Source organism: Chanodichthys erythropterus, chromosome 16 (assembly GCF_024489055.1).
Source record: "Chanodichthys erythropterus isolate Z2021 chromosome 16, ASM2448905v1, whole genome shotgun sequence".
NCBI lineage: Eukaryota > Metazoa > Chordata > Actinopteri > Cypriniformes > Xenocyprididae > Chanodichthys > Chanodichthys erythropterus.
In genome coordinates, this window is record NC_090236.1 from 29176979 (window position 1) to 29191510 (window position 14532).

The 14532-nt window shown below is 34.9% G+C and overlaps 1 protein-coding gene across 2 annotated transcripts; it reads right to left on the reverse strand.

The window, feature by feature from the left end:
• Positions 1-93: 93 nt before the first annotated feature.
• On the reverse strand, positions 94-13497 carry lyn (LYN proto-oncogene, Src family tyrosine kinase). Of its 2 annotated transcripts, none has more exons than XM_067364140.1 (13): positions 13325-13497; positions 9843-9919; positions 9584-9635; positions 9392-9488; positions 9206-9304; positions 8991-9094; positions 8744-8893; positions 7349-7501; positions 4808-4990; positions 4617-4693; positions 3333-3486; positions 2998-3129; positions 94-1182 (listed from the first exon to the last, which is right to left on the reverse strand). In XM_067364140.1, the coding sequence occupies exons 2-13, from the start codon at positions 9912-9914 to the stop codon at positions 980-982; spliced, it is 1476 nt and encodes a 491-aa protein (XP_067220241.1). In that variant the 5' UTR covers positions 9915-9919; positions 13325-13497; the 3' UTR covers positions 94-979. The 2 variants fall into 2 exon arrangements, with proteins under 2 accessions (XP_067220241.1, XP_067220240.1); XM_067364139.1 differs by having other exon boundaries at positions 9786-9919; positions 13325-13496.
• Positions 13498-14532: the final 1035 nt, after the last annotated feature.

The following is a 14532-nucleotide window of genomic DNA, read 5'->3' on the forward strand; positions in this document are numbered from 1 at the left end:
AAACTTTTATTTTTTCAAGGTAATATCCTTAGCTCTCGGCAGCATTGTATTTTATGACCCAGAATTCTGTACAATCTAGAACTGCATTACTAATCACGAAATATTCACTTTATTAGGTTTCTAGATAATGTACAAATGTACAGAACATTTTAAATATACAGAGCATTTATTTCTTAGCTAATCAAATGCAGGGCAATTTATAGGCTTAATTTTATAAATTTATAATAAAATATTGCCCTCTGCCACAGTTCATTATAGTAACATTATCAATATTGTTATTAAAAGTTGTTGTACAAAAGAGAGAGAGAGAGAGAATGCCATGTTCAGCATTAGAGTGGTTTACAGTGCATCAATTTCATTTGATCATAATTGTAAGGACCTTCAAATACTAATGATCCCAAAGGTCCCTCTTACTAAAATATAAGCCTAAAGGCATCTGTAAAGTACATGTATATAAATTATTTATTTTGCAAAAAACGTGTTAGTTTTTCAGCATTCATTTTATAATCATATATATATTTTATTACAGTACTGTTATGTGTATGAAACCTGAATTTTAATTTAATTCAAATTCATTGGTACTGCCCCTTTCCCAACAAATATCCTCCAAAAGCAGCTTAATGACTGTCTTGGATCACCCTAAAAATATATATTTTATAAAATCTTTCATTTTCAAACACCTGGTTTTTAAAGAAGGGATGTTTTGGCATGTAAAAATAACAATAAAACTTTGATAGGATACTTTAAATTATAAAATTATTTATAAATTGAAATGCAGAAACGTGAATAGCAAAAGTAGCAAATAGGCAGTTAAAACTTCAATTTGAAGTAGAGATTTAAAATCTTAACCTTGCTTACATGTAAGTAAGCAGATTGACCAAGTTATTAGTTACATATTAGTACATTGATTCATAGATAAATCACAAATCTTTTGATCCTCTTGAAACAGTACACAAATATGATGGATGATTCTGCAACCTCATGGTTGCTGCTGGTACTGGCCCTCAGTGGCTGTGTAGAAGTCATCTAGAACACTCTGAATATAGTCAAATGTGGGCCGGTCATCTGGTTTACTCTTCCAGCATGAGGTCATGATGTCGTAAAGTTCAGTCGGACAGTTTTCAGGCCGGGGCATACGGTATCCTCTCTGGACAGAGCTCATGACTTCACTGTTACTCATGCCTGAAGCAAAGAAAAAAGAAGGAAGTGAAAGGGTAAGTGGACAGATGAAGAAGAGAGAGATGTGTCTCATTTATGGTGTTTACTTTTCAGAAAGACATTATTTTTCGATGTTTAAATGGTTAGTTCACCCAAAAATAAAAATTCAGTCATTTATTACTCATGCCGTTCCACACCCGTAAGACCTTCGTTAATCTTCGGAACACAAATTAAGATATTTTTGTTGAAATCTGATGGCTCCGTGAGGCCTGCATAGGGAGCAATGACATTTCCTCTCTCAAGATCCATTAATGTACTAAAAATATATTTAAATCAGTTCATGTGAGTACAATGGTTTAATATTAATATTATAAAGCGACGAGAATACTTTTGGTGCGCCAAAAAAACACCCAAAATAACGACTTATTTAGTGATGGCCGATTTCAAAACACTGCTTCAGGAAACTTCGGAGCATAATGAATCAGTGTGTCGAATCATGATTCGGATTGCGTATCAAACAGCCAAACTGCTGAAATCACGTGACTTTGGCGCTTTGAACCGTTGATTCGACACACTGATTCATTAATGCTCCGAAGCTTCCTGAAGCAGTGTTTTGAAATCGGCCATCACTATATAAGTTGTTATTTTGTTTTGTTTTTTTGGCGCAGCAGAAATATTCTCATCACTTTATAATATTAATATTAAACCACTGTACTCACATGAACCGATTTAAATATGTTTTTAGTACATTAATGGATCTTGAGAGAGGAAATGTCATTGCTCCCTATGCAGGCCTCACGGAGCCATAAGATTTCAACAAAAATATCTTAATTTGTGTTCAAAAAAACAAATAAGGTCTAAATAAGGTCAAATAAAGCTATACCTGACAAGATTAAACAGAGAATCTGTTATTTTCCCTTTTGCCAAATAGCTAAGAAAACTTCAAGACCCATAATGCACTGGGCATGTTGCCATTCAAGGCCACTCCTACTAGTCTCTTTCCACCACCACCACAAAAAAAAAAAAAAAAAAATAATAATAATAATAGAGACTTTTTATCTCACAATTCTGATTTTATTTCTCACCATTGAGAGTTTACATAGCAATCCTGACTTTTTTCTCAGAATTTGCATGATATAAAGTCACAATTGCGAGAAATAAAGTCAGAATTGTGAGATTATGACTTCTTTTCTAAGAATTGTGAGATATAAACTCGCAATTGCAAGTTATAAAGTCCAATTCTGAGGAAAAAAAAAAAATACCTTCCTCCCCTCAGAATCCGAGTTTATATCTCGCAATTCTGACTTTATAATTCGTAATTGTGACTTTATATCACACAATTCTGAGAAAAAAGTAAGAATTGAGAGATGTGGAAGCAAAATAGCTAAGAATCTCAAAATTGACCAGTGCATGAACAACGGTTTTGCTTGTAAGTGTCTTGCCTTAATATGGCTAATGCATTATTAAGTTTAATATGTGACCACTGACCAGTCCAACATAGCAACATGGCTCAACCAATGGTGTGAGTTTGTTTAACCAATGAGTGTTCAGGAAACCAGTCGTTATTTTTGCAACTACATTTGGTAACATTAGCAGCACAGGAACGGTAAATTCACCTTTCAGATGTATCAAATTGACCAAAACTGAAATACTTAAATGTATCTAACACAATATGACCAATAGATGGCGACAAAGTCCTGTCAAAAGATTTACTTTGGTCATCATTACCCCACTGCGGCTCTCTCCTGGAGTAATGCTGATAGCTGGCCATTTACTGACGTCAGAATGCTTTATTTACACTCGAATGTAATCAAGGTGCCATTAACACAATTAAATTACCTGGATAAGGAATTTTCCCATATGTTATAATTTCATACAGGAGAACCCCAAAGGACCACATATCCGATTTTATGGTGAAAGATCCGTAGTTGATGGCCTCGGGTGCCGTCCATTTGATAGGAAATTTTGCTCCTGAAATAAAGAGGCACAGAACACATCCTCAAATTCACACATATCAGTCAGCTCCACTGATGCAGGAAAACCATCACAATATCAGTATGCATAACAGCCGTAACAAGCACAGCCTGGAGTGGCGTCTGACATAGTAATGCTGTAGTAGAAAATGACCTGTCCATCCAGTGTGCTGTTAAACCACTGAGAGGTGTCACACTCACCTTCTCTGGCTGTGTATTGGTCATCCTCAATTACTCTGGCCAGGCCAAAATCAGCTATTTTGCACAAAAGGCTCTCTGAAACCAGCACATTAGCTGCTCTCAGGTCACGGTGGATATAATTCTTCTTCTCAATGTAAGCCATACCTTCAGCTATCTGCAGAGACACACACAAGCTCAGCATTACCGACAGCATTATGTTTATGTTTAAAGAAATGAATACTTTTATTCTCAGCAAGGATGCTTTAATTTGATTGAAAGTGACAGTTAAGACATTGATAATGTTACAAAAGATTTCTATTTTGAATAAATGCTGTTCTATTCATCAAAGTATCTAGAAAAAATGGATTATGGCTTCCATATTAAGCAGCACAACTGTTTTCAACATTGATAATAATCAGAAATGTTTATTGAGCAGCAAATCAGCATATTAGAATGATTTCTGAAGGATCATGTGACACTGAAGACTGACAAAACAGCTTTGCCGTCACAGGAATAAATTACATTTTAAATATATTAACATAGAACAGTTATTTGCAATTGTAATAATATTTCACAAGTTTACTGTTATGTAGCCTTGGTGAGCATAAGAGACTTATTTCAAAAACATTTAAAATGTTAAAACCCCAGACTTTTGAATAGTGTATATTTAGGTTAGTAGAGTATCACAGTAAATTAGCAACTGGAGGGATTTTCCACTTTAGAATTGGGCGTAGTTGTATTTTAACCAAGTAAAAGTTGCCTTTACACAGGGAAAAAGATGTTCTCACTTCTACATTGGCATCCTCTTTCTACTCTCTGAAACAGGATGTGCAATTTTGCCATTTGATGCTGTTTTATCAGCAGTAAAATTCTAATTTGCCCTAAAGACTCACTGAAAACAAATTTCCCTCTTAGATTATGTGGATCATCCTTCGAATCAGTAGTTATGGCTGTATATACTATATAATAAGTCTATGATGCTTTAACCAGTCATATTTTTTCATTCGTCCAATTCATTGAAACAAGTTACCTTAGTATTATTCTGATTGCAACATAATAATAGATATTTACACTTAAACTTGAACTTCTACATCTAATGAGACGCTTCATTTCTGAGAAAATGTATTATTATTCTTTGTTTTGAAATACTGGCAGACAAGAGAATCAGTTCCTCTTTTTGTTCAACTAATGGAAAAAGTGTTATCAGCCCCATGACGCAAAAACCCGTAAAGTTACTCCAGAAATACGGAAATGGAGGGCTAAGAGAAGAGCAGGCTAATTTATGTGTTAAACAAATATTTTTACCTGTGCAGAAAAATCGATTAGCTTCGGTAACTGAACTTTGCAGCCAGCTTGACTTTTCAAGAAATCCAATAAACTTCCTGAAGGAGAGGAAACAAACCATTGCTAAGAGTACAACTTTTTCTTGAACAATAACTCGCATATCAAGTCATATTCTCTCTTTTTAATTATCAGAAGAGTATGTATTTCTGTACCGTTGGCCATGAACTCGGTGATGATGTAGATGGGCTCAGTTTTGGTGACGACAGCATAGAGGCGCACAAGTCTGTCGTGCTGTAAGGTTTTCATCAGGTTGGCCTCCTCTAAAAAGGCCTCCACTGACATTGTGCCTGGTTTCAGCGTTTTCACCGCCACTTTTGTGCTGTTATTGTAGTAGGCTGCAAACAAAATGAAACCACAAATAAATATGCGTGATATTTCTCAGTGGTTAGTAAGGATCTTCCTGTTCGAATGCCTCACACAGTTGCAGTCCAGCCACAAAACAGTGAACTAAAGGCTGACTGCAACAAGCAACGTAGTGAGAAATGCAACCATATGGCAGAGAATTAATCAGCGCTTGATGTAGGAACTATTGGTCAGTGTTGAAAACCCTTTTATAGGAACTGACTCCGAATCCTTACATTTTCTCACCAAGGATCTTATGTAACTCACAGCTGTCCATAAACTACATTTTCTCAGAAGAGATGACACAGCGACACTGTGTGAAGGTCGGTTACTGACCACAGAGAAGCGAAAAGACCAGATATGTTGCACAACTGTGAACTTGTATTGTACTTCATGTGTGCCCATCCCTTGTTCCACTTAAAGGCCATTTCCTGCTCGTTCAACAACGCAGACAGCTTCCACACCTTTGAAGTGGTTTGCATACTAATGTCTACTAGACATTTAAATGCCCAAATGTGCATCTGAGCAGTTCAAATCCAATAAAATTGAGCTAAGACATAAAGGACACTCTAAAAAATGCTGGGTTAAAAACAACCCAAGTTAGGTTAAAAATGGACAAACCCAGAAACTGGGTTGTTTTAACCCAGAGATTGGGTTAAATATTTGGGTAGATTTTTTAACTCAACTATTGTTTAAAATTACTGTATTGCTTGCTTAAAATGCACCCAATATATGATGGAAATTAAAATTGATTAGTATGTTGAATGAATAATAATTAAACAATAAACATTTATTATTAATAAATGTTCACCTTATGATTATTATTGTTGCCTCTAGTCATTGTGTGTCTGATTTTTAATTTCCAACCTATTTTGGGTTAATTTTTAGCCAGCCATATAGTAATTTTTAAGCAATAAATAAAACTGCCCAGCACGTTGGCCAAACATTTAACCCAACCTCTGGGTTTGTCCATTTTCAACCCAACTTGGGTGGTTTTTAACCAAACATTTTTTAGAGTGTATTATCTACTGGACATTTAATGCCCAAATGTGCATCTGAGCAGTTCAAATCCAATAAAATCTGTCTAAAATTTAGCTGAGACATAAAGTACAGTCCTAAAAAATGCAGGGTTAAAAACAACCCAAGTTGGGTTGAAATTGGACAAACCCAACGATTGGGTTGTTTTAACCCAGAAGTTGGGTTAAATGTTTGCCTAACCTGCTGGGTAGGTTTTTTGAACTCAACTATTGTTTAAAAATTACTGTATTGCTTGCTTAAAATGATCCCAAAATATGTTGGAAATTAACATTTATTAATATGTTTAATGAATAATAATTAAACAGTATTTTTTACATTTCTTATTGATAAATGTTCACCTTTTGATTAATATTGTTGCCTCCAGTAATTATGTTTATTTTTTTTGAATTTCCAACCTATTTTGGGTTCATTTTAAGCCAGCCATATACTAATTTTTAAACAATAGTTGGGTTAAATAAAACTACCCAGCAGGTTGGGCAAACATTTAACCCAACAGGGTCAAAACAACCCAATTGCTGAGTTTGTCCATTTTTAACTCAACTTGGATTGTTTTTAACCCAACATTTTTACAGTGTAGGGGAACACCAAACAGTAGGAAGTCTTTCCATTGAGTGCTTCTCTCATCATACAGATTTATAGTGTGTTTAAGGTCTGGCAACACTGTGCCAACAAGGTCACGGGGCGCCTAAGGAAACATCTTGGTCAGGGGCAGTCGAGAGCCATTTGTATATTTGCTAAGACTGCTTCCTGCAATTCATCTTGTCGGCTAAATGGGAAAGAGGCACATGAATAATAACGAAATCCAAATGCAAATCCTGCGTCAACTGCATAGCAGTTTCCTCCTCAGATCTGACTGATAAGAGTCTCGTCTGTGCTGGGCCTCTGTGTACTATCAGTCGGAGCTATAAGGGAGCCATTCATGCCCGGCAGAATCCACAGCAGGAAGACTCGAGATTTGAATGTGTGTCGTCAAAGCTTTTATGGCTCAAAGAAATAGATAATAACAATAAGCCTACACATGTTCAAAGAAGATCCTTTAGGTTGATTAATCGATACAAACACAGAAGGATGTCACTTCTAAGCCCACCGAAGAGCACATTAAACTGTGGGTTCTGCTTAGAAAATGAGAGAATTTGAATAACAAGACCATAAAGAGAGCAAAAGTTTAGGAAGTCTAACATTTAACATTTAATGGACTAACATTTAATAGACTTCTGATGAAGGAAACACTTCATGATTAAATGTCTGTTTGTAACTTCCAGATATTTTTGTAAATCATTATCAAGCTGGAGGGATTCATTTCCTTAACTCACCCATCCACACCTCTCCAAACTGCCCGGCTCCGAGCTTTTTCACCATCTTTATGGATTCTTTAGAGATTTCCCAGGCATCTTTGTCCCAAGGTTTCTGTGCTTTGGGCTTCTCACATGATCTATCTAGTTTTCGACATAATCCGTCTGCTTGTTCTGTGACAAGATTAGGTACATTCTTATTATTTCAGCAAACAAACCCCAACCAAAGATAATAAGGAGTTTACATAATATATATATTTATACCATGGAACTACCGTTCAAATGTCTGGGGATGGTACGATTTTTTAAAATTGTTTTAAAATATTTTAAACAGTCTCTCATGCTCACGAAGGATGCATTTATTTGATCAAAATACAGTAAAAACAGCAATATTGTGAACTATTATTACAATTTAAAAAAAACTTTTTTTCCCATTTTATTTAATCTAATGTATTCCTGTGATGGCAAATTACTTCAGTCTTGGGTGTCACATGATCCTTTAGAAATCATTCTAATATGCTGATTTGCGCACAAGAAACATTTCTTCTTATTATTAAAGGGTTAGTTCACCCAAAAATGAAAATTCTGTCATTTATTACTTACCCTCATGCCGTTCCACACCTGTAAGACCTTCAGAACACAAATTAAGATATAATAGTTGAAATCCGATGGCTCCGTGAGGCCTCCATAGGGAGCAGTGTACACTTCCTCTCTCAAGATCCATAAAGGTACTAAAAACATATTTAAATCAGTTCATGTGAGTACAGTGGTTTAATATTAATATTATAAAGCGACGAGAATATTTTTGGTGCGCCAAAAAAACAAAATAACGACTTATTTAGTGATGGCCGATTTCAAAACACTGCTTCAGGAAGCATCGGAAGCATAGGTGAATCAGTGTGTCGAATCATGATTCAGATGCCAACGCCTGATTCGACACACTGATTCATAATGCTCCGATGCTTCCTGAAGCATTGTTTTGAAATCGGCCATCACTAAATAAGTCGTTATTTAGTTTTTTTTTTGGCGCTCCAAAAATATTCTCGTCGCTTTATAATATTAATATTGAACCATTGTACTCACATGAACTGATTTAAATGTTTTTGGTACCTTTATGGATCTTGAGAGAGGAAGTGTCAATTACTCCCTATGGAGGCCTCACGGAGCCATCAGATTTAAACTAAAATATCTTAATTTGTGTTCTGAAGATTAACGAAGGTCTTACGGGTGTGGAACGACATGAGGGTAAGTAATAAATGACAGAATTTTCATTTTTGGGTGAACTAACCCTTTAATGTTACATTTTGTTAAGATTCTTTGATAAATAGAAAGTTCAAAAGAACAGCATTTATTTGAATAATAAAAATCGCACTGACCCCAAATCTTTGAACGATTCTGTGTATACATATAACTTACTGTGGTAATGCTTTATCATGCTCTTGATGTCATTGAATGTGATTTTTGGAGAAATGTAGTAGCCGCCATTATCCAGAGTTCTGATCTTATAATGTTTAACAATATCCTGCCCTTGAGCATCCACATCTCTGATTGACAGCGAATAACTTCCTGTTCACAACAATATAAAATATGTTACACCACAATCATATATTACCACAAAAAAAAAACAAAAAAAACACTAGAGCAGACAATAAACAGCGCACACCTTTTGAGGTTTCACTCTCCCGTATTAAGTAAGATCCAGGTTTATTAGCAGGTGCCAACAACTGTCTCTCTGCATCCTTCCTTGTGATTTCTTTGAAGAACCATCTAAATTGTGCGTCAAAAGATAACACACAAAGATGAAAAAGATCAAGTGCTCGAACATGAAAACATATGTTATTGTTTTGTTTGTAATTCATTGTATTGAGCAGCACTCACTCTTCTGTCTCGATTGTGTCTGCTTCTGCAACATAGTTTGAGGGAATGAATCCTTCCTTTCGTGTGGTCAAAGACTTTGCCTTCCACCACTCTCCGTGCCTGGAAAAAAAAAAAAAATCTCACATTTCACGATAACAGGCAAAGAAAAATAATAGCAGAGAAAGAACGATGATGACATTCACTCACTCTTCAAGAATCTTTAACTTTTCTCCTTTTTTAAAGCCTAGATCATCAGTGTGAATGGCTTCATATGGATACAAAGTGACAACTATTTTGTCTTTTTCTGTATAAAAAAAAAAAAAAAAAAAATACATTTTACAAAAACAGTTCAACGCTATAAATGGATGCAGAATCCGTAACAAAGATCATCAGACCTACTTTCCATTTTTTCAAACACCTGACCAGGCAGGAGGCCGGGAGGTGGAGAATTCTGTGAAATAAAACATTTCTCATTCATTCATGAGATAATCATGAAAATGGCTTCAAAATATCAGAAACCCTTCTCTTCAGAAACTACAAAGATCAAAGCAGCAAAGTTATTCAAGACTGAATGTTTCCCCCCATCTAACACACTACTTACTATATGAGGCTTATAGGAGGTTGGATCTCTCACATATACAGTTTGGTCAGTACGTACTGGCTGGTGTTTGTTCCCTTCAATCACACCTCCATTTTGGTCACCATCCAACTTTGATTTTTTACAACCCATGTTTTCTGCAAGGAAAAGATTAACCACTGTAATTTCATAAAATGTGAAGAGAATTTGGATGTAAAGCAACAAACAGCACTCATAAAACACTATTTATGACATGTTTACATCAAAATAACCCATTACAGTGCTATTTTAGTAAACCTATAGATGTCGTTGTTTCAGTCAAGATAATTAAACTTTGAATAGGTTCCTCATTTTGAGAACTGTTAGAGAAGAGATTGCAGACCATTGTTTTTTTTCCCTCAACACAGATATCGATGATGTTGTTTTTACATGACAAATATGATACAGAAGATTTGTTTAAGATTTATTTGATGATTAATATGAATAACAGATTTTTTTTAATTATTATTTTAAGGAAATAATGGACTTTTGGACACAAAATGAAATCATTATACTATAAAATGTAAACAATATTGATTGAATATTTGAAAATATATTAAATATATTTTAAATATTATATTATTTAATATTTAAAATGTATATTAAAATTTAAATATTATTGTTGTTGTTATTTATGTCATTATATTTACAATATTATGTAATATAATATTATATTACAATTTACAAAGTTGTTTTTTCAATCCAGATGATCACGGCATCTTAGTTATTATCTTTGTTTAATTGTTAAGATACACATTTATCACTTGAGAATGGGTGTAATTTAGGTTTATTCATTAATAAGTGTGGGAAGTAGAATATAACTTACTTCAGAAATTTGTTTCAAACGCCATATCCCATGATGCATAAAATTAAGTCATGGAGAACTGTTTTATTTGCATTTAAAACAGTGATGTGTGCTCAACCAAGTGGGTCATGAGAAGTATCAAATAACTCAGTACACAAGCCTGCCATAATATATTAAGAGGTGTCATATACTGTAAGTAATAATACGATACACCCTCTCAATGTGTTATAAAGAACACTAGCAGCTTGCAAAACCCACTGGAAGGTCACATTATAGCAAAAAAATACGGCTCCAAGCAATATAAATCATCAACCAAGATGGTGTCGAGCTATTCAAGGTTAGAGTATCATAGGGAAAAAACCGAGGAATTTCCCACAGAATAGATGTCCTTCCCTTATTCACACAGCTTAAAATATTGGGGAAAGATAATCATTCTCTATCAAAATCAGGGTTGTTGGAGGTCATAAACGTTGGGTGTCAGTTTTATCAAAGCAACGGCAATATCAGGAAATTCATGTACCATAAATCTCTTAGGTAATGCACTTCAATAAGTCAATAAGCAGCAAACATTACTTCATTTTATTTTCTGTTTGCCAGGTTTTAATTCAAACATCAAATAAAAACATTCAATCAACACTTAGGAATCAGATGGCAGCGTGATTTTCAAGAAAAAAAAAAAATCACGTAATCCATTATTTCATCAGATCCCATATTTTGGCCCAGCATTGCCCTCTGAATTGGGAAATTCTGATAAGATTGTTTGGTAATTTTTTCCAACCTTTGGTATTACAGGAAATGTTTAACACTTTTGCCATTTGACCATTTCAGCGCCAAAAAAAATCCTAGCCATCAAGTCCAAAACAGATATTTCAATATCTCTCAAAGCAACAGACATTGTTCTGTAAATATTTAGGCTAAAATCGATGTGATGCCAGAAGTAATAAGGAAGTAACAGAGGAAAAAAGTGGCCACCATTGTCCTGAAGGTGAAATGTTGGTTAAATGGCTAAACAACACTAGGGTGAAACTGAAAATGTGCCTGTCCTGGACTCAACTGATGTGACAGTATTTTTAGATGTCAGCAGGAAACTAGTAACAAGGATATAATGCTAGATTAATGCGTGAGCAAGCAGGCCACTGGGGCTGCACACTTCCTCCTCTGACCAGCGTCTCTAGGGCGCTCAGTAACACAGGAAAGACAGAGACACAAAAGAACTCTCAACTACTTTTGAGTTTCAGTCTGTCTTCTGAACGCTATATGTACCCTGAGACTGACTTGTGGAAAGATGAAGCTTAATACAAGCTATTTAACTCTAGCTTTTGTAGCCTGCAGATACAGACATTTGAGAGGCTGGAGGAGGGACAGTAAGTCAATAGGCCTAATTTCTGAGAAAAAAATATTAAGAAAAGGGCGGCTCTGCAACAACTCAGGTCAAGTGTCATAGTGTAAAAACTTGGTGTCTGTCTAAAAATAAAATGGGAAGCATGCCATGAGAAGGCTGCTGACCTTGACATAAAGTTGATATGTGTTACATGTTATTTTCACGCAAGACAAAATGGAAAATAAAAGCAATATTTGGAAGAAAACATGAATTTATATTCAATGTTATTTTAGAGGGCTAAGTCTGATTGTGACAACATTTTTCTAATGTTTTTCCTCACTTTCCTTGGGGGAAATAAAAATGTATTCAAATGTTTGATCTTGTTCTTAATGATTAAATGTTCATTTTCAAATCTGATTTTTGATTGCAGACATTGGTATCTCAGAGCACATTTTAAGATATTGTTGAGATGCTGTCTGAAACTCAACAGGAAATATAAGATTACTTAGATTTTTTTTTTTTTTTTTCTCAAGAGACACAAGCATGACACTTCAGCAAAAGACTGAATTATTAGCGATTTCTCTTCTATGAGAAATGTTGTGATTTGTACACTCTAAAAATGCTGGGTTAAAAACAACCCAAGTTGGGTTGAAAATGGACAAACCCAGTGACTGGGTTGTTTTAACCTAGCAGTTGGGTTAAATGTTTGCCCAACCTGCTGGGTAGTTTTATTTAACCCAACTATTGTTTGAAAATTACTATATGGCAGACTTAAAATGAATCTAAAATTAAATTAAAATGTTCAATTATTAAACATATTAATAAATGTTAATTTTCAAGATATTTTGGGTTCATTTTAAGTAAGCAATACTGTAATTTTTAAACAATAGTTGAGTTAAGTAAAACTACCCAGCAGGTTGGGCAAACATTTAACCCTACCGCTGGGTTAAAACAACCCAATCGCTGGGTTTGTCCATTTTCAACCCAACATGGGTTGTTTTTAACCCAGCATTTTTTAGAGTGTACCTAATGTTGTGCGTGATGACTGGCCAAACATAATCTTTGAGAAATTAAAGTGATCATTTAAAATCATTGAGTTAATAATTATCCAGATTTTACAGCCAGTTTATTACTCCAGGAAAATGATCAGGCTAACCGGCTTTTTCTATTTTTGTAGCCGAGTTTCCATCAAACGCATTTACACATCACTAAATTGTTATAAGCCCCTCAGAAAAGAAAGACAGATTAAATTGACATTTTACACTACAAAGACAGACAAACAACGATACATACAGGATTAAACCGTTAAATTACACATTCACTGTAACATTAGTAGCCTACAGACTGTAAGAAAGTATTTACAACAGTAGAGCAGATAAGAAAGAACAGTCTACCTACCTGTCAATTGTCAGAAAAAGATGTTAACTCGCATTTAACGGGAATCGTTTCTGAGAGAAATGCCCGTCGAGTGCGCGCGCTCTGACTCTCATTGAAGCGACACACACAAACACAGAATGAGGAACCCGAGACTGGACGCCTGCTGTTTTTACTGCTCTTTCAACTTCCTGGTGTAGCCTACAGTATTCACTGTGTTTATCAGAGTTCTGTTTTATTTGTTTGCATAAAACCGCACTAAACACGTTTGACTCTGATGCAGGCTCTGGCATTTGGAAACAAAACCCTCAAACGTGGTAGGAACATAGGCTACAGTTAATTATATTCTTTGGTAGTGACAGTTTGAGTAGACGTTTGTAAAACTTGCCTACTGATTAATAATGCACGTATAAACGGTTAATAATTATTGATGTATTTATAGGTCCCACTTTATATTACATTGATTGTGTTTAACTAGGCCTACTACGTACTAATATTTATTAATCACGTTATACAATGCTCTTATCTTTTAGGCTACATGTTTTTACATTCTGTTTAAATTCAAAAATACCTCCATGTAATTACAACTGTAATTTCAATTAGACAGATAGATAGATGTATATTTTCTAAAAGAAGTTAAACGTTAAATTTCAGACTGACAGACAAATTTAAGACTTCCATGCATGGTTCCTTTAAAGTCCCCGTGTAGTCTATACTTTTATCATTTAAAACTCATCTTTGATCACCAAAATGATTTTTTTTTTTTTTTTTCCTGTGGAAAATGTCTTCATACCTTAAAATAGCTTGAATGTAACTCTACACCCTTGCCTCCTTTAATATAGCTACGGGTCAATGAATATGAAAATTAGCCCCGCCTCCACTCGCTCATGCCCGCTCAAAGATCCACTCGATCAACTTACTGAGGTAAACGCTGCTGCACAATGGTATCGCTCTTTACAACATCGGACACGTAACAGTAATTAATATGATTAGCCTTGATTTGCTTGACTATGTTATCAAACAGCAAATAATGTGTTGCTAATGTTACATAAACCATGTTCCCGTTCACCAAGTCAGACAGCTGCCTTCTAACAATCAGTATCCTTAGAAACGCTTTGAAAAACTCAGAACCTCGGTGGAGAAAGGCTTATAGTTCATTATAACATCGTAATATACATCAAACACCAGCTATTTTGCTAAATCTAAACGATTTTTCATATCAACAAAAATGT